Consider the following 21492-nt stretch of genomic DNA (forward strand, 5'->3'; position numbering starts at 1 on the left):
AAACATTGCAGCAGGGATTGTGCATGCACACCCCCAACTTGACCTTTTCAGGGCCACACTTGTGCCTGAAGACGTGGTTCGGTGTGCTGGTACCTTAGTCCCACACTTAAGCCTGCAATCCTATGTTCACTTTCCTGGGAATAAGCCCCAATGGATTCAATGGAACTTTCCTCTTCTAAGTAGACATCTTCAGAATTGCCATTAACCTCACAAACTATCATGGGTTTGGGTTGTCTAAATGAACTATTTAATTCTTTTAAATGCACACAGAAAGAGGGGAAAGCTTGACAAATTTATTAAAAACTGCTTATCCTCAATTTTCTATTTTTTTTAAAAAAACTTATACACATTTATTTTTAGAAAAAAGGGGGGAGAGACAGTCAGACAAATGGTCAGAAAGAGGAAAAAGGCTTATACATACTTTACTATGTGGTACAAATTCCTCCATCATCTTCTTCAAAGGGTTCTCATAATCCACAATCATCTGGCCAAGACGTGGGTATTCCCTATCACTAAAAAAAGCAGCAAACGAGATTAAGGAAAATGCATAACATGCTCCCAATCCTCACAAAAAAGACATTCAGTGTGCTATGAATTTTACCTTGCTCCATGTGTCATCTCATGAGCATAGTTGTACAACCCTATGATGGCCTTTCGCTCTTCAATCCGAGACAGCAATATCATTAGTGTTGTGTAGGTTATGATTAAATCTAGGTAGTTCTTTGTTAAATCAAAATTTACAGTCTAGAAATGAAATACAAAAAAAGGTTTTGTATTGTAACTGATTACTCATATCATCTTCAAGTTCTAATCCTTCATACATTTCATATGCATTTGAAACGTCTCAAACAACTTAAAATTAGCACCTATTAGCACCTATTAAACATAGAGAAGCACCTTAAATATATTATCTTTATTTACTGTAGCACATACTAAACACTAAAATGTGTAATAGGTTAGCACAACTCAATGGACTCACTCTTAGAGGACTCCAGGCTGAATGGCCTTTTCAGATATTTCCAAGAATTATGTTAGAAAGCAGTGCATACATAAAGTACCAAAACTCCCAGACAAAACTAATACATTGGAAGTGAGCTACAGCATCATTTGACCATTTTCCACCTTTACTGCAATTAGAGGAATAGGTCAAGACCAATGTTTGAACAGCCACTTCAACTCTCAGTCCTTTTCCAGGCACTATTTCGTAGTATTTGTATTGATTTAAAGGCCTAAACTACTTAGGACTCAGGCCATTTTTATCTCAGCTGCGCAGTGTAATCCTATGCATGTTTACTTGGAAGTAATTTCCCAATGTGTTTACTTGTGCTCGCTCCCTAGTAAATGTATTAAGAATTGCAGTTCAATTGAATTTTTAAAAACTTTCGTGGACTTACAATATCAAAGAAGACTTGGCAAACATCAATAGTGTTCAGCAATTCACAGACATGGTCCTTGAAAACAAAAAGAGAAAGGAAAAATCTGAAATTATTACTGGACATTTTTTCCTGAATTTGGAAAAAAAAACCAAAAACACACCCTCAGCCAATAATAGCAATAAGTAAAGGTAAAGGTACCCCTGCCCGTACGGGCCAGTCGTGTCCGACTCTAGGGTTGTGCGCCCATCTCACTTAAGAGGCCGGGGGCCAGCGCTGTCCGGAGACACTCCCGGGTCACGTGGCCAGCGTGACGAAGCTGCTCTAGCAAGCCAGCACCAGCGCAGCACACGGAAACGCCGTTTACCTTCCCGCTATAAAGTGGTACCTATTTATCTACTTGCACTTAGGGGTGCTTTCGAACTGCTAGGTGGGCAGGAGCTGGGACCGAAAGATGGGAGCTCACCCCGCCGCGGAGATTCGAACCGCCAACCATGCGATCGGCAAGTCCTAGGCACTGAGGTTTTACCCACAGCGCCACCTGCGTCCCTATTAATAATAGCAATACGTTTTTGAAAAAACAATTTTTAAAATATCCATTACTTTAACATAGAAAGCACTTTTAAAAAGCAATTCATAATAAATTATTTAATCTGCAGTCAATGGTTGTGAAATTCTATCAAGGCCTGCAAGAGCAGCTGAACTGTACTTCAGGTGCCTTACCTTAAATTCCATAACATCAACAAACGTGAAGTAATATAAAGCCAGATTCTTCAGAATCTCTGATTTCTCTTTCTGCAGCTGAGCAAGCTGTTGCTACAAATCAAACACACACACACATATAAACTAAACAGTTCTTAGAAACAAATGCATAATTTTAAGAAAGCCAAGGAATCGTACTTGCAAGAAGCAGGTACACAATTTTTACAGGGATCAAATGTTTAGTGCATTTCTCCAATAGCAAGGTCTTCATGGTTGTGATTTTAATATATGAACAAACTAAGGGGCACAATTCCTCCTGCCTTAAGCTCAATAAGTCACTCTCCCTCCCATTGATGTAAGCATCTACCATTCTGCTGGCAATTGTCAAGAAAACAGGAAGCCAGTGACTGCTTCCCCTTCCTGACCTCTGTCCAAGCCAGACTCTGACCTGGAGAGGGAGGGCTAGATGGGCAAGTAGCAAACAAGCTAGCTTCCCATTCCAAGAACTGGCAGCACACTGCTGCACATGCAAACCTCCCTATCCACATGGGCCAAGGGGCAGAATGTAGAAGCAAGGATACACCTTTGGGCTATATGCAATCCTTCCAAGCATGTTAAGTGATGGTGCCCACATTCTGCAACTAAATGCTTCTTCTAATAAGCGCCAACTACCAGCTAATTAGTACACATTAGTACCAAAATTATTAACTATAACTACTAGAGATTAGAGAGTGTTAAAAAGGAATTGGTTATACGAGTAATTAGCCAAAGCAAAACCATTAATGAGCACAAATCAACATGAAAGAAAGTAAGGACAGATTTCTTGAGGTGGGAAAAGAGGTGACAGCAGAGTTTACAGATTTTACTACGGAGAAAACAATACGCTTTAAATTCAGAACTTACCAAAAAGAATATCCAGGCAAAGCCACGTTAAGCATGCAAAATAAAATGTAGATACAAACATAAAATACAGTCACGGTTCTTTAAGCAGTCCGATATAACACAATATACATTAAAACACAAGCAACAAAAGAAACAAAGATGAAAAAGAAGCAAGAGGATAGCGTGTTAGACACTGGTGAGGAAATGGAAGAGAGACTATGAATACAAGGATATTCAGTAGTTGTAAAAGTAGATTTTCACACTGTATTTTTCAGCAGTGATCAAATGTGTTATTCCTGCAGGATACAAACTAATCAATAGAAAGGGAAAGAATAAAGTTACACAAAAGACTAGCGAAGAATTAGAACATCTTCTTTCAACTTCCTATATTAATTTTTTAAAAAGTAATTTCATGCCCTTCAAATGTATAGAGAGCATTTAAAAACACACATCTATGCCACACAGTTGTAAGCATAAACTAGATAGACAATGTCTTCCACAAAGTTGCACAGGGATTTTCACTTATTTTCATTGATAAATATCACACTTTAAAATTACATTCTTCCATTTGACATTAATAGAGGGGGGGAAACTTTTACCCAAATTCAATTTTCATTATACACATATGGATCACAAAAATGGAAAGCATTCCCTGTTTCATAAAAAAGCTGGTTCTCACAGTCAACAGAACTATGAAATTGAAGGTTGGCATCTCATGACTCCTGGCCACTGCAATATTGAAAATCCTGCCCACTCCAGTTTTTTGTGTATCTAGGTCAGTGTGGCCATCCATTTCTACTTTGTCTTTACATAGACATCATATATCAAAGTCAAAAGGCAATAAGAACATTTCCAGTACAAAATAGACTGAAGTCTAATGGAGCCTGCAGGCAGCATATTTATGTAAAGTAAAATTTACGTATTTTGCATGTAAAAGTACATTCAGCATAATCTATGTTTAAATAGTATGTAGAGCCAATTAGACTTGTGTATTTTGTACAGGAAATGCTGTCATTGTTCGTATCTGGGTCTATGTAAGGAATAAATGAATGACCAGTTCAACTACTTTGATACCATAGAATAATCAAAATATTAAAAGAGGGTGGCATCAGCAACAGAATCTTGATAAAATTTTACCTTTTGAGAAAAATGAAAGGTAAATATTGCGGGCCCAAATTCAGGAGGGTCTGTATGATTCTCCAATTCATGAACACATAAAAAGTCTAATATGATTAAGGGCCTTTCCACAGTCACCTTCTTTCATATGCATCTAGCTAAATAACTCTCCCTTGACATATATATATATTACTTATATCTCAATCATACACACACATTCTGCAATTGGATAACATCATATGACTGGCTAGACATAAATAAGAACGGGGGGGGGGGGGAGATCAAGGAAAAGAAACTGAAAGACCACACTGAGCATTATACAGCATAAGACAGTAGCGTAACCACATTAAAATGTACACACCTTTAGACTGGTAATGAAACAAAGAACAGTTAAGTGTATCAATGTACATTATTCAATCTTATGGCTATATCCTTATATATTATAGTAGAATATTTATACAGAAAAGTATCAAAAATTATAAGGTTGTTTTCTCAAAATATTTATCGCTTAGTGAAGAAATATTTATTTCACCAAAGCTATCAAACCACTTAGCCTTTTACCACAGTTTTAAATGTTTTATGCTTTTTATGTTTTCTGTAGTCAAAAAGCAAGACTGGTAATTAATTCAACTTTAAACAGTATTTACTTATACCTTTCCCGAATTAATGTTACTGATGCTAGTCATTACATGCCTTCAGATAGGGGGCTGATGAAAATATTAGACCCCATCTCAGACTACTTGTAATGATTTTTTCCAGGAAATTTTGTCCAATTAGATCTATAAACTACGCCAACCCACCTGAAACATATGCCAAGATTCAAAGAACCAAAAAACCAGTCCTGTGATCCCAAGAGAGCTTTAGACTCACACACACCCCTTTTCTTTTTAACCTCTCTGGCCTCCCAAACACTGCATGACACACTGCTTTTGAAAGGGAGGAGGACTTCAATAGTAGTTTGGGGGGGGGGAGGTGGGAATTAGCTGGAAATTCCAGTGCAACAGGAATTTCACTTACCACAACATGTGTGATGACAGGTATGAGTCATCCCACCAATGGTAGAGCTGCAGAGGTGTGTGATCACTTGGGAGTTGAATGATGACCACCTTTTCCCCAACATTAGGAAAAAAACTTGCAACTGGTTGGCTGCTGAACTGCTACGGAGCCTGGAGCACCCCACCAGCATCTCCCCTCCCACTTTTCCAACTGCAAGTTTAAAGCAGGGCTGGGATCTGTCCCTGGCCTTATATATCAGACAGATAGCATACCAGAAGTGAGTGAGCGTGTAAACGTTATATGTACAGTGGACTCGGCCTACTGTACATATAACCTATAACCTAGGACTGTATGTGAACAGCACAAGTCACAAGTCCTCAAGAACAAAGGTTAATACAAATTATTGTAATTAGTATAATTAACCCTGTTCTTTTTTTACAGTTCTAATAGAATCAGGTATCTGACTACTATTCTGTTACCATTGCTGAGAACCAGCTGCTTTTGGTCCACTGTCACCTGGTGGTAGCCATTCTCTCAGGCTACCTGAACTATTTCCATTTTAGCTGGTTCTACAATACAGCTGACTATAACTTTAAAAACTGTTGCCTGAGTTTGTTTTTTTCCTCCTCCTTCCCCATCCCTTTTTCACTGAGTGTTATATCTTTCATATTGTAAGCCTGAGCGCAGGGATTCTCTTACTACTAATCTTTGTAAGCCCCTCAGAGAGCTATTCCAGTTAAAGAACAGGGCAAAATTGCTTTAAAGAAGCAAGCCAAGTCAAAAAGTGGACAATATTCAATGGGTTGTTTGGTTATTTTCTATCCCTATCTAAAATTCCACTGGGCCTTGTGATTCAACACATCTTTTTGGTCTCAGCACCAAGATTGGGGGGGGGGGTTGAGGGTCAAGGCGGATTAGTTATTCTACATGTGGGATTTCAGATAGATTTCTAAAAATTGCCTAAGTAGGCTAGTTGTCCAATATTCCATCAAATAATATCAGTATTGTTCTGCAAGTTACACTGCCAGAAAAAATGCAAATGTTTTAAATTATTCATTCAAGATCTTGTCTACAGGATTTCAACCTAATATTAAAATAAAGCTTGGATCTTTAGTGTTACAGCAAGTATTCCAGAATGGCTCATTTGCATGCTTAGCCTGAGGGCTTCTCTTTAAATACAGATATAAACCCTATTAAAGTACCATCTCAGCTTGCTCCTAGTTAAAAAGCAACTGATTGTTTAAACTTATTTAACACAATCCTTCAAGAGAGAGTTCAAAAAGGGGAAGATTTCAGCGGTTTTGCTTTAAGAGAGCTGGAGTACAGAAAGTATCAGGAACCCAAAACAGCTCAAGAAAAAAACCTGAGAAAATCAGAACAGGGGGAAGTGTACCTCAACTCTTTACAGCACCACAGGTTTTAGCCTTTCAATTGTCTTCTTATAGATAAGACAGATGGCATACCAGAAATATGCATACCACCCAATGTAAATATTACAATGGCACACTTACTACAGTTTGATTCCAGAATATCCTTAGAGCAGAGCTTTTCAACCCCTTTGAGTCCACAGCTCCGTTAATCACCTACATTCTTTCTGCAGCATCCCTGTGGGGCTCTGGAACCCAGGTATGTCACCCCTTGCCTGCAGAGCTGGCAGCCCCTCACTCCTTTTCAAACACCCTTCCTTGTGGAGTGTTCCCTCAGCCTCCTCTCCTATCCCCACTCCTTGGGAGTGCTTCAAGCAGCTGTCGCCACTGCCCCCAGTCTCTGAACCATCTGCCCCAGAGAGAGCTGTCTCCTCAGGGGCCTGGGAAGAGGATGCCTTGGTGGCCCGACAGAGACTGGCCGAAGGTGAACATGAGGCCAGAACTATACCTTGGGAGGCAGCAGTGACAGCAGCGGGTGCTGCCAGGTCTGCATGGTGGAAAAGCTCCCCTTCAGCACTGGGCACTTAGCTTCCAGGCAGACCTTGCACACAGTAAGCACCAGAAAGGCCAGCACAACACCTGCCTGCCAAGCCTCCCACTTGTCTATTCATTCTCAACAGCAAGGTCTGGTGGACTGGCTGGCTGGGCTCCCTCGCCTGCTTGCTTACTTACTCTGAGGCTGCCTGAGCTCATGGTAACCAGTATCCCCTGGCCAACCCCACAGACACCATTCGCCAGCAAATACTTTTTTTGGTTTTAATTGTACTCTAGATCCTGATTTAGTGGAAGAATAATGTGAGAAAAGTGAGCTCCAATCCCAGAGACACCATGTTCTAATTGCTGTAACCCACCCTGGGAACTTGGGGTGAAGTGTGGGTAATAAATAATAACAATAACTACTGCAAATTCCTTTCTGCAGTTTGTACCATAACTCAAAAAACAGTTTCACAGTCCAAAACCTATTTCTCATTTTCCTTTAGAAAGTTGCAACTTTCTATTATTTCTATCCAAAGAAAAAACTTTAATTTACCTACAATCAAGCTACATTAAGGTGTGCATTAGATTTGATGGCACATTTACATTCGCCAGCAAATACTTTTTTTGGTTTTAATTGTACTCTAGATCCTGATATTCAACTATGGGAGTTCAATACCTCATGGGAGAAAGTCAGTATTTTAAGAACTACAGGAAGATCCTGACACACACAAAATGGGAACTGACAGCATCTACCAACACGTTTCCCCACAAGTTTCCAAAGGAAAAGACACTTTCACTCAATTTCTCACACTTCAAAACAAAGTTTTGAATACTTAGGAGGCGTTAACTCAGGCATCCCCAACCTTCAGCCCTCCAGATGTTTTGGATTACAATTCCCATCATTCCTGACCACTGGTCCTGTTAGCTAGGGATCATGGGAGTTGTAGGCCAAAACATCTGGAGGGCCGCAGGTTGGTGATGCCTGCGCTAACTCAAGCTCTTCCACCTTTGAAAATGATGCTTTTCTTGTTAATTCTTGTTAATCTTGTTAATTTCATAGCATTCGTGTCTGATACACAAAATTAATCAGGTACAACTTGTCTAACATAGTCCTAAAATAAGCGTTATTAGCTCTGTTCTAAAGGATACAGCTACTTTCTTTAAATTTACCCTAGTTGAATACTTTCTTTAGATATCCATTTTTCATGTTTTTGTTACAAGTAAATATTTTTTATGCAAACTGGAAACTAAGTTAATAATGCCCATTGCTAAAAAACAACAACAACTAAAGATCCATGTGTGGAACAGAAAATTGCTACACAAATCAGTAGAACTTCAACTGTCAAATATATATTTATACTAAGAGGTATCCAACAAAGTAGTTCTGTTAGCGGAAGGATTTCAGTTTGTGCAACAGCATTTTCCCTCCCTCTCCTCTTTCTGCAATACCTCCCACACCTGCTCAAGTCTGCTCTGGAGGGTTGAGGTAAACCCCAGAAAGACTGGGCAGGGGCAGAAGAGGATAGGGAGGGAGGGGGAATTATGTTGTGCAGACAGAAGTCCTTGTGCCAACAGACTTCATTGGATACCACCCACTGCATCCTTCTGATCCAAAGAACTCCCAGCAAAAAGAGGAAATGTATTATTGCTATTCTGTGAACTCTTGTGCAAGACTTCTCGTAGAACAGTATCACAGTTGCATTGCATTACTGTATGAGAAACAAGGTGAATGAGGAAGATACAGGCTCCAGTGGGTTATAAAAAAGTATTGAAAGTGCTTGTGTAAAGTCTTACATAAGAACTTACACAAAAAGGAAGGACTTCTCTGGATTGGAGCTCACTTATCTCACATTATTCTTCCACTAAATCAGAAACAACCCTTCCATGAGCACATAATACTCTCTGCTAGCAGAACACTTTTGGATCTAAGCTATTATGTTTAAATATATGATGTTACATATGAAATTGTGGGTTGGCAAAATATCTCTGCTTAGTAACTGGCACTGTTTGACATTTGGCAATCAGTATCACTGAAATAAAAAGTACTAGATGTATTTTAACATTACCTAATAAATGACCATAAGAGAGGGAAGAACACTTAAAATTACCAGTGCTTAGTAACCATATTGGAAACTTGAATTCTCAAGCACTCATGCAAACTATTGCATGCAGAGAACATGCAAGCCCATTACTTGCCTCCCCTTTCCACCTCTGAGAAGAAAACAAACATGTAAAAATATCTTCCTCTCAATTCTCATTATAAAGAAATCACAGTTAGTTTATGAAGAGTTTACTGCATTACAACCATAATTCAATTAATGTTGTAAACAGTCTTAAATTGCTTTGATCCCATTTTAATTCAAGACATGAAAGTCAATATAAAAGGAACAACAAGGCAACAGCAAAACCAAATTATCTGGGGACAAGCAAGGAAACTGAACAAGGCAGGGATGAGAAACCTGTAGACCTCCAATAAGTTGTTGGATTCCAACTCCTATCAGCCCCAACCAGCATGGCCAGTAGTAAAGAATGATGCAAGCTGGAGTACAGCAACTTATGGAAGGCCACAGGTTATGGATTGCTTTAAGTCAAGTAATGCCCTTGTTCCAACTTTCCTGAGACATGCAGAGTCATCTAGTTCTAAGACTGACTCCACAAGAACTGGAACTATTTCAGTTTGGAGGATTACCTAAATTGGAAGCCTCCTGGTCAACTGTTTTCCAGTAGTAAGCCATTTCCATCTTCTGTGAAGATACGCAGCACTTTACATTCTTAAGAAAAACCTCAGAGCTTTATTCCACGATGTGTTTATTAATATACTGAGCTGTATACACGTAGACTTTCAATGCACTGTCCGTAGAATAAACTGACAGCACTCACTCCAAGGAATGTAGCATGCAACTGAAAGCCTTATATGAATTTCTGCCATCAATTCATCATCTTACAAATACTCACACTGCAATTCTGATTACAGAAAAACTGCCCTGCACTGTCTAGGATTAGTATATTCCAAATTTCACAAGGCTTCTGTCCCTTTATAAGAACTGTAAATCTTAAAACTCAATCCAGGACTCTTTCCCCATAATTCAGTCAACAGAAAAAGATGGAGCTGTGGAACACCTGTCTTTTATACAGTACTGGTTCTTTTGGCATATTATCAACACCACTGCGATTTAACCAGTGTCAATATCATTCGGTGCTTCCCTCATCCCACCCAATGGGCAATGCCATTAGAAGAACTGCCAGGTAATAATTATCAAGCAAATCCAAATATTTACAATGTTGTATCATTACTTACATTGTTGTTGCGTGTTTCGACAGCTGGAAATTTTCTGACAATGAATTTGACGGCCGATTCAAGGTTTTTGTCAATAAGATATGATGGTTTTGCTTTTGGGTCTCCACATGCCTATGGAAGAAAATGAGAAGAAGAAGAAACTAAACATATATTCTTTTCACTAAATACTATATACTTTTAGCTGATCTTCAATTAGAAACTAGATAGACTTCTTTAGCTTTTTAGTGAGCAGGTGAAAAAAATGAGTGGGGATTCTCACAGCTGGACTATGTAATGTGACACAGTACAGAGATGCTCTTCTACTGGAAAAAAATGCATGGAAATTCAAAGCAGTTAGTGCAGAACAGCAGTGAAGGGGAAGTTCAGTCTTAAAAGAAGAAATGGAAACTTTGGCGAGAAGTAAAGCATGAGGTAGGTTCACCATGTATTTAGTGATGCTAATCAACTGGTAGAAAACTCTAGCTGTCACCACCTATACAGGGCAGTGCTGCGCTTATTGCATTATTAGTATAATTTATCTGAAATAAAGAACCAAGCAATATGTAGTTAACAGTAGTTCACCTGCGATTTCTCTCTAATACGCTAAACAACTTGGAGTAGCTCAAATGGAGTAGAACTATTTAAATTACATTTTAACAAGCTTATCATTAGGCACAGCTTCTGAACCTAGAGCCAGATTCATTATATTTAGGCCTACAAACATGCCACAGCCCCACAAAGAGTTACTTCCATCACGAAAAGCAAGTATTTATGTGGACTTGGTATTGTCATTCCCCACTGAAGTCTACTGTTAGTGAGGTGTGTGGCAAGAAAAAAGTTGACTATTAATGGCACAAACAGCAGGCAAGTTCCATTGCCACATGCTATTTTCTTATCAGCTTGCTTCCTAGGGCATGAATTTAATTTGTATAGAGCGGCTGCATACATTTGCTGAAGGACTGTAATTGGACTGCTGGTAGACTGTAACTAATGTGCATGTATCAAACAGATTGCACCCCAGACTGAATGGTGACTCCATCTGTACATTAATTTGGACATTTTAAATTTTATCTACTCTTTCATTGATCTCAAAAAAGACATTACTCTCTACATCACCTGTCACACAATTCTGTTCCCCCACAGCTGGCTAGCTGTTTACATAATAAATTTATGATCCCTTGTAACAGTAGAACTCTTTTTAAAAAAGTGCTACATTCTAACATATAGTTAAGACAAGCTGGGACATAAAATGGTGTATAGTTGAACTGTGTAATTAACACACCACTGTTACATACTCAGAAGAACGCTGTGCAGCAATCCCGTTTCTGTTCCAAAATCCCTTCCTAGATACAAAATTCTAATTTAATAGAGAATTTGTGGCTCATGCAAATTATAACATGCTATGCATTTTTACACAACATAGTGAAATGCCAAGATGGCCACTTATTAACTTTTCTACAGTTGTGTTGTGAATTACTGAGACAGAAGTCATGAAGTATGAGACTGATCTGAAAGCGGGCAGAGGGAAGGTGAAAAAGCTTTGCAAACCTTCCATACTTGTCCTTGCTGGGGAAGCATTGCAATGAAAAGAGAGAAGATTACACATAAATAAAAAATTTCTTGGATTCCCACAAGCATCATGTCCAGAAAAGCAAACTACCTATTTACTCAAATCAAATGCTCACCTTTTTTGGCCAAATTATGTTGCAAAAATTAAGATGTGCATTAGATTCAATGGCACCTTTACATTCACCAGAAAATACTTTTTTTGGTTTCAAGGTTCTGAAAATTGAGGTGTGCATTAGATTCAATGGCGTATTAGACTCGAGTAAATACGGTACTTCTATTCAACAAAGTTAAAGTCAAGTTCTGGCATAATTAAATATTTCTACTTACAGGCAGCATTCTAAAAGGCACTATTTCTATTACATATTTGGTGCTCAAAATGTGTGTACAACAATTTCCAGTGCACAAAATGTTGTATCACATCAGCTTCCAATATATTTGTTCTGAGCAAGAGGGATAGGTTGGAAAGAAACAAAGTTTAGAGCAAACAGCACATGCAATTTTTAGGAGAGCAACTATCAGTGAAATATTACATACCTGAAATAGAAACGGTAGCCAAGAATGAAAAAACAAACAGTCATTATAGTGGAATCCTAATGCTACCTTTATACGAAATACTGTACAGCTATGATCTTCAAAAATATGTCTGACATTTACATAGGATGGTTTTCAAATGAGTTAGTTAACATGCCTGTTTCCTATACAGTACAGAAAAAACACACTGGCTACCATTCTTAAACCAACCAAGTAATATATTTACATATTTTTTTAAAACCTGAAATTACAACAATGTCATGTGCACTGGTATGCCATACAGAGAACCATAAAATAAAATCTAAAACTATGATTTTATATGTGATTTAATATTTCAGTTTGGCTAATGTCTATAGCAGGCATAGGCAAACTCGGCCCTCCAGATGTTTTGAGACTACAATTCCCATCGTCCCTGACCACTGGTCCTGTTAGCTAGGGATGATGGGAGTTGTAGTCCTAAAACATCTGGAGGGCCGAGTTTGCCTATGCCTGGTCTACAGTGTCCCTCAAAAGTGAGATGGAGCACCATTTGCTTGGCTTCTCTAATTTCTAATATTGGTCAAGCTGGCTAAGACAGATGGGAGTTCAAATCCAACAACATGTAGAGGGCCACCCCTGAACTAATGGCTTCAGTTGTCAGATATTCAAGTAGCTGCCTGTGATGAATTAGAATTGCAGCCAAGTAGGAGGTAGATTGAAGTGTTTGGGTACAACAGCAGCAAGGCCATATTATAGCACACACTAGTTTTGTTGTAAATGCAGAAGAATTATTTAGTCAGCAACTTCCCAATACCAACAATTCCAACTGTCATAAAAAGAGGTCAGTCAGTCGACAGATCTCAACAGTAACCAGAGAAGCTTTTGTAACTAAGAACAGAGTTGGACCCTTATCTACAATACATTCAGGCACACTGGTAAAAAAAAGTGTATGAGGGGGCTAGTAATTGCAAAGGGGGCTGCAGCATGAAAACTTTGAAAGAGGAGTATACTAGGGAGTATACTACCAGATTTTTTTTTCAATGAATCCAGGGAGACTTTTCAACTTCAGTTGAATTCAGTGGATTTGTCAAGGGACTGATTTGTAAATCCAGGGACTGTCCCCGGGAAAGGTCTGGTAACCTTGAGAGTATACAATGATTCATTACAATCCTTAGTTTATATAAAAGAGCAACATTTGCTCTTAAACTTGTTGCCTTTGAACTATGTCCACAATCCAGATAAGCAAACACCTGACTTTACATCTCCATTGGTATTTTCAACTTGCTACAAAGCGCACACATCATGTAGCCAACAACTAATTAAATTCAGGGGAATTTCAAAATAAATTTGAGGTTAGTAACATGGATACTGCAGCTGTTTTCTTAAAAATCAAAAACCAGAAGACTAACACATTCATTCCTCTAGCTACACCTAAAGCAGATCCTGGTAGGCTGAGGTTGATGACAAAGGCTACTATTTTTTTTAAAGGCCCAAGTTTGAGAAGATGATTACAACTGCCACAGTATATCCAATGAAGAACAACAAGAGCTGTGCCTTAGAAACAATTTATTCCCATGAGAAACTAGGCATGGAGAAAGACTTCATCTGGAAAATCAGAATATTACTTTGAAAAATAATTTGTGCATTGTGCTATGAGGAAAAAATGCATTCACTAGTAAACTATGAATGTCTTGGTATTTCCAAGTAAATATATTTCTTTCTTCTATACTAACAATTAGCTCATCCATTAGCCAGCAATGCGGATTTTCCTGAAAAGTTTCTTATACAAATAAGCGTAATCTGCACTGCAAAAATTATCAGTTTGCATCAGAAAACTTTCTAACTCCCTAATTTAACATTCATTCTACTTGTCTTTTTTAGAACTGCCATGCTTGTTTAATATTTGCAATTGGTACCTATTCTTTGCTACTAATGAAATTATGAAATGGAAAATTCTCCAAAGGGGAAAAAAGTGTTGAGAAAAAAATCACCCCAAATCACTGCTTAGAGCAGTGGTGAAGAACCCTTTTCAGCAGGCTGAAAAAAGCCAGTTTCTCATTTTGTCTGAGCCAGATGCAAACCTAACACCTTGATATGACTGGGGAAGTTAGAATACTGCATATTTCCCCATGCCCTGGTTGAGCTAGCTTTAAAACACCAAAATAACTCAGCTGGGTGTATCCGAGGCAAAGCTCTGCTGGCATAAGTTGTACCAGTGTGGCGAGGGGGGAAAGACATTGTCAAGAGTGGGAATGTTCGTAGCAGAGGGAGGGAAAAATATAAAACAAAGTCATACTGCATGTTATTAACTCTCTTCTTTCACTGGTCCTGCTCGCAAAGCTTGGTTAAACTTACACCTGCATTTTTGGTGGTGCAACTGAATTTACCCTCTACAAGCCAATGGACAGGAAGAAAATGAGGGTTTACACAGAGGTAGGCAAACTAAGGCCTGGGGGCTGGATCCAGCCCAGTCGCCTTCTCAATCTGGCCTGCGGACATTCCGGGAATCAGCCTGTTTTTACATGAGTAAAATATGTCCTTTTATTTAAAATGCATCTCTGGGTTATTTGTGGGGCATAGGAATTCGTTCATTTCCCCCCTAAAATATAGTCTGCCCCCCCCCCCAAGGTCTGAGGGACAGTGGACCGGCCCCCTGCTGGAAAAGTTTGCTGACCTCTGGTTTACACTGCTCTTCCCAAAAAAAGAATTCCTGCCATTCTGGTAAAAAACACTTAGAATGCAGTTTAACTATGCTATCTTATCTGTTCTATGACATAGCTGCCTGTTAGGATTGCTCTGTTCATATCTGTTAATAAACCAGTATGTGACCCTGTTTCATTCACCTAGCTTGTTAACTGACATTAGCCAAGAGTTCTGTTTCAGAAGAAATAATGAACTTGGCTGGTGTGCAAGAGTGGAAAAGGAGAAGCAAGAGAGAAGTGCACAGCCACAGCTTGAATAACCATGGTTTATAAAGCCCTGGATGATAATCCAGAGACAGCCATAGCATCTCCCTCTTTTCAAAAAGGTTGATTTACAAGCTATCACAAGTCAGTGCACTAGAGGGTTTTTATGAGTATTCTTGCTGCTGCTGTTTTTTAAGTGAACAGTGTTAACATAAAATAGGTGGTTTTATTTCATCAACACTGTACTTTATATTACCCTGAAAATACAGATAAATTAACTCTTCTTGGCTAAAGAGATTACATTAAACAAAAAGACTGTGAGCCTGAGCTATTGCAGCTAGCACATTCCCAAACCCTACTGCTCTAGTTAGAATAAAATTAACAACTTGAGGCAGGAATTGAATGGGCTGGGTGGGGAACAGTTTCATTTTAAGTCAGGAGAGGTAATAATATACACATATAAATTAGGTGTGAATTAAAAAACAACAATCCAGTCAGTTTTTTAAATTATACAATAGGGAGCAGAAAAACTGAAAATCAATGGGGTTTCAAAACTTAAACTTTGGCCAGAACAGGCCAACTCTCAGCAGCAATTACTTCCTCTTTTCTAAATGAAGAAAAAATCTTAACCAATTTATCTAACCGCAATACCACATATTGCATAGTAAACCTTTCTTGTTAAAAAAAAAACCCTACAAAACAAAATACTCAGTAGTAGTGGAGATACGTCCTTCCCTCCTGCACTAAACTAGCTGTGTGGCAAGCAGAAAGGATACTTAGAAAAGTTCTCTCCTTGCTTTTAGAGGGCTTTTGCAAGGTAGTGGAAGACTCTAGTGCAAGCTTGTTTGAGATCTGGATCTCACTACTCCAGAATGTAATATTAAGGGACAAACTGAGTGACAACCCATGCCCAAGAGAGTTGAACAGACAAGAAAATCACTACTTTTCCATCAACCTGGCATAGTTATATTACATATGCAACATGGTTATAGGCCTCCAAGAACACATGGAGATTTATGGGATGACACCTTTGCTTAAAATCTGAAATGACTTTTAAGCTAAATATAATTAAATAGACATTCAGTGCTTGGGGGGGTTTGTAAACAAAACAATCAGCTGTGTAAGCATCACTGTATATCTATATCTATATAGCAAATAAAGAAAAACTAAAAAAGGGCTTTGCAACAGCATGAGAAATAACAAGACTGCACTATTAAGAATCCCATGAATGCCATTTTTTTTGCCTCATCTACTACTAGACCACATTAGCAAGACACCTGAAAAGCCACTGCTTTAAACACTGACCCTTCATTACCACAGCAATTTCATAAAAATTCAGATACAAAAATGCAATCCACATTAAGTACAAAATGAATTTCTGATCTGCTATAAAAATAACTGTTTCAAGCCCAGCTGTTTATGATGGGCTTTATTTTCTACTCAACACTTTGTAACAGTGGGGTGAGATGAGGGACCTGTAATTCTGGTGAATGTTATAATTAAGTTATTAACTAACTATAGCTGGAAGTTGAAAAGGAGAGACATTCAAAGTGATGCTATGCTACCAGGGTTGACACCTTTAAGTCATGTATCCTTTTTCATTTTTCAAAAAAAGAAAATATTCAGGCTTTGAGTCTACACTACAGGAAGATAAGATAGTACAAAATTTCAACAACACACATGCTTTAGAACAAAAACATATGAGCTTTGAGTACATACTATACAAGCTGCTTTGATATTAGGCTTTTTTTTAAAAAAAAAAAAGTTCACTCCCTCTGATACTCCCTTACAAATAAGCTTACAAGAGTTACTAAATCCAATCCAATAAATTTCTACTCAGAAGTAAGCACCACTATGCTTAATGGGACTTTGATATGGAGTATGTTGAAGGCAAAAAGTGAGAGAACATTTTGCAGTGTTTACATGCTTAGTTTCCTGCATTCTCACTTGCCAGATGACCTGTCATGTTGCTATTATTTACAAGCCTACAGAGCAACATTTCCATGCTAACCAAGTATCATTAGCAGAAACTTTTTCATTAAGGCACCTTTAACTTTTGTTAAAAGCACATTAAACGCCATATAACTTTTTAAAAATCCGGAATGCACTGACTTCAGTCTTGTACATCCTGTCTTCTTTTTAAAAACTAGAGTCCCTCTGATCAATTAATCTGATAGCCATTACAATAGTCATCTTCAAATATCTAAAGGCTGTCACTTTGAAGATGGAGCAAGTTTTTTTCCTCCTGCTCCAGAGGGTAGGACCCAAACCAAAAGCTTCAAATTACAAGAAAGTACATTCTGACTAAACATCAAGAAGAACTTTCTGTTGGTAAGAGCTGTTTGCTTATTGGAATGGACTCTTTTGGAAGGTGGTGGAGTCCCCTTCCTTGAAGGTTTTTAAGCAGAGTTGGATGACCATCTGTCATGGATGCTTTAGCTGAAATTTCTGCATTGCAGGGGGTTGGACTAGATGGCCCTCAGGGATGCCTTCCAACTTTGCAAATATATGTTTCTAGGATTCTAAAACCTGTATTAAGTAATCCTATGTACTTCAGAATATATGTAACTTGCAGAATATAAAGTTCACCAATCCCAATTGCTTGCAACAATTCCAGCAGTCAACAGGCAGTATGTAATACGCCAAAAGTTTTTTGCTGCCCATGAAAAAAGAACACCATCTCTGTCTACCCCTTTCTGTAGAGTTGAAGTCTTTAAATCAATCAGATTTATGCAGCTTGAAAATTTAAAGACCCTGGCAATACATAATATATAAAAATAACACTATGCAGTGTCAAGAAAATTGACAGTGAATTCTCTCTTTTTTTAAATCAAACCTTGTAGTGACCCTAGGAACATTCATATTAAACTCAATAGGGCTTAATTTTCAATAATCTGCCTAACTTTGACCTGCTTAATATATCAGGGGTGGAATTTTTAACCTCACTTAAGAAAAATGAGTATTTTAGAAATATTTTATAATTTTCATTGTACTGTACAGTTGCAGCAGATGAAATCATGACCAGAAAAACAACCAATTGTTATTTTTGAACATTCTGTCTTAATATTTTGCAACTGACAACTCTCACAACACTGCACGATTGTTAAAGCACTCTGTGAGGGGCAGGGGGGAGAACAGTGCATTGATTTTCTGCAGGACATCAATACTGTGGGTTGCTTACAGAGTGTGCCAAAACTACCAGAAGCATAGCCTGTCAGCAATATCTTAACTTTCCAAAATGTACCTTTTCTTTTTGGCTAATCCAACCAACCAAAGCAAGCACCTGCTATTTAAACCATCCGCACTCTAAGGTTCACTGGAACCACCTGAATGTTCCAAATCCAGTTTCGCTGCCAATGAGAAAGGGTCCAAATCTTATTTTCCCCACCCTACCCGCTTTGTCATTATTTGGACCGCCAGTATAAGAAGAGGTTAATCCTGCCCCCCCCCCCGTTGCATGACTCACACACACAGTGCAGGCTCCATCTACTACCTTCCCTCGATTTGTGCGCCCAAGTCATTTTAAATCACATACAGTACTCGACAGGGAATTGTGGCGGCGACCCTCCTCTGAACCCATTTTCTGAAAAGGCGCGCGGGGGAGGGAGGGAGAGGTTGGTACTGAAAAAAATTGACCTGGCCGAGATTTTTTTGGGGGGGGGGAGGGCAGAGGAGGAAGTCCTTCCCCCCCCCCCAAAACCACCTCCCCCTTCCCGATACATCCTCCTTTTTCATGGGGTATGTGGGGAAGGGAGAGAGGAAGACCAGATGGATCAAACCAGATGGTGCATCCGGCGGCCCGATCCCACATTTCCCACCCCTCCTTCCTCCCCACAGGGCCTTGGCGCAAAGGAAAGCGTCTCCGCCCCGGAGCCGAACAAGTCCCCACACCCAGAAGGCCTCGCTGACTAAGATGCCACTACTACGACGACGGCGGCGGCCTCCTTTTTTCCTTTCCCTCGCTCTCGGGGAAAGGCGCGAGAGAGGCAGTTTAGGCCGCCCCGCATCCCCGGCCCTTTCCTCCCCAGCCCCGCAGCCGGGCCCGCGCACCTTCTTGATGTTGTAGAGGCGGGTGAGCATGCCGACGCCGCGGTCGTTGAGGATGGTCAGCTTCTCGGCCAGCTTCTGCTGGCTGGGCTGCAGCACCGAGCGCGACATCCTGACGCGAGGGCGGCTAGGCTCTTTTTGCGCGCGCGGCTACGGCGGCAGCCAAGGAAGAGCGAGCGGACGCTGGGCCGCGTCGCTCGCGCTGAAGGCGGCGGCGGCGGCTGCTGAGGGGAAGACGGCTGCTCCTCGCTTGCGCACTCGCCTCCGCCAAGCCGACGCGCCTCCCCTGCCCGCCCGGCCCCCTCAGCCGCGCTCACAGCGCCGCCGCAGCAGCCGCGGCCCGGCTTGGCCAGCCGTCGCCGCCGCCACCCTCGTCGTCGCCCTCCTCTCAGCCACCGCCAATCTCGGGCTTCGCTAGGCGTGGCGGCGGAGGCAGCAGCGGAGGCGCTCTCTCGCCCCCCTCCCTCTCCTCCTCCACCCGGCCGCTGCCCACAGAGAGGCTGGGCTCCGGCGCCCCACGTGACCGGGCGCCTCTCTGCTGCTCCTCCAAAGGTGAGGCGCTCTCGCTGTCACGTGGGAAACTCGGAAGTGGCGGGGGGGGGGGCTGTGGAAGGCAGCTGGAGCAGGTTCCGATGGACGCCCGCTCTGCCGGCCAGCGCGTAGCAGGGGAAGATCTCTCTCTCTCTCTCTCTCTCTCTCTCTCTCTCTCTCTCTCTCGTGTGTTCCTTTCGGGTTTTGGGGAATCCGGTATGTTGCACGCCCTCCCGACATTTCTCTGGTGAAAATAGGGATGTCCTATTCCATCATCATCATCGTTCTTGTTATGGTTTTTTCTATACCCCACCTATCTGACCAGGTTGGTCTTCTAAACTCTAGACCAGGGGTCAGCAAACTTTTTCAGCAGGGGGCTGGTCCACTGTCCCTTAGACCTTGTGGGGAGCCGGACTATTTTTTGGGGGGGGATGTGAACAAATTCCTATGCCCCACAAATAACCCAGAGATGCATTTTAAATAAATTGAGAAGGCGATTGGGCCGCATCTGGCTCCCGAGCTTTAGTTTGCCTACCCATGCTCTAGACACTCTGGGCAACTTCTGGCATATATATATATATACAGTATATTTGATTTAATGATGTAATGGGTTTAATATGGTTGGTATCTGGACTGGTCGTTCTGCTTCTGCAGTTGCTTGAAGACTTGTAATAAATTGGCAAAAGTTGTAGGATGATAGAGATTCTGTAGCTGTAAGTTTGGTTGCATTCCTAGTTACACTTGGAATGCCACAGAGAAAGAAAACAGAACCAGCATTATAAAAAGGAACCAGCATGACTAAACTGCTTCTGGTGCAACGGGACACTGTGACGAAAGCCAGAGCGTACGGAAACACAGTTTACTTTCCCGCCACAGCGGTACCTATTTATCTACTTGCACTGGTCTGCTTTCGAACTGCTAAGTTGGCAGGAGCTGGGACAGAGCAATGGGAGCTCACTCCGTCTCGGGGATTCAAAGCGCCAACCTTCTGATCGGCAAGCCCAAGGGGCTCAGTGGTTTAGACCACAGTGCCACCGGCATCCCTACCTGCATTATAAGAAAATATGGAACTGGATAAAAGTTTAAAAGTGGAATAAAGCGGTAGTGAGAAGATCCGCACTTCCAGTAATCCCTGGGTGTGTTTTTTTAATACCTGTGTACGTGCTCAGAATGGGGGGGGGGGAGTAGCGGAGGGTGTGGGTGGAGTAATCTAAGATTGCATGAAAGGCTACTGGAAGAACAAATAAAAATAATTAAAATTTATGAATGCCCTTTCTGAAAAAGCAAATGCTATCTGTTTAAGTACCACCTTTTGCTTGGGGGGATATGGCTGAGGATCAGGAAACTGACTTAAGAAAAATCTGAGAAGGTGCCAGGAATGTTGCTCCTGCTTGCTTCTGTTCTTCTCCTCCTCTGGGTGTAGCTGGGCAATGAAACTGTGTAGATGAGTCTAGCAATTTACATAGAAAGAGTGGAAATACAAGACCAGGCAGCATCAAAATAACTTCCATAGGAGTGGTGAAATCAAAACACAAAAGGCAGAACAAAATTCAAACCAGTGTCACTGAGGAAGCAAGTAGTATTTAAAATCTTACATGGGCTACACCACCCAAGCATCAAAGCCGTTTGCAAGAAACCCTTCATCTAAAAAACAAAACAATTGAAGCCGCGGCAAGGAA

General features: G+C 40.5%; 1 protein-coding gene across 4 annotated transcripts in view; it reads right to left on the bottom strand.

The window, feature by feature from the left end:
* NCKAP1 (NCK associated protein 1) overlaps positions 1–19848 on the bottom strand; it is a 47593-nt gene extending 27745 nt beyond the window's left edge. The window contains exons 1-7 of one of the 4 annotated variants that reach the window (XM_083406644.1): positions 19664–19848; positions 19286–19503; positions 10272–10382; positions 2097–2183; positions 1395–1451; positions 602–744; positions 422–512 (exon numbers count right to left, since the gene is read on the bottom strand). In XM_083406644.1, coding sequence (XP_083262770.1) covers positions 422–512; positions 602–744; positions 1395–1451; positions 2097–2183; positions 10272–10382; positions 19286–19393 — 597 coding nt within the window. In that variant the 5' untranslated portion in view covers positions 19394–19503; positions 19664–19848. Of the gene's footprint in view, positions 1–421; positions 513–601; positions 745–1394; positions 1452–2096; positions 2190–10271; positions 10383–11798; positions 11817–19285; positions 19564–19663 lie in introns of those variants that run through there. The other 3 variants (XM_083406643.1, XM_083406642.1, XM_083406641.1) reach the window with 3 other exon arrangements.
* Positions 19849–21492: the final 1644 nt, after the last annotated feature.

The sequence above is a fragment of the Podarcis tiliguerta genome (genome assembly GCF_965153285.1).
Source record: "Podarcis tiliguerta genome assembly, chromosome: 1".
Classification (NCBI taxonomy): Eukaryota; Metazoa; Chordata; class Lepidosauria; order Squamata; family Lacertidae; genus Podarcis; species Podarcis tiliguerta.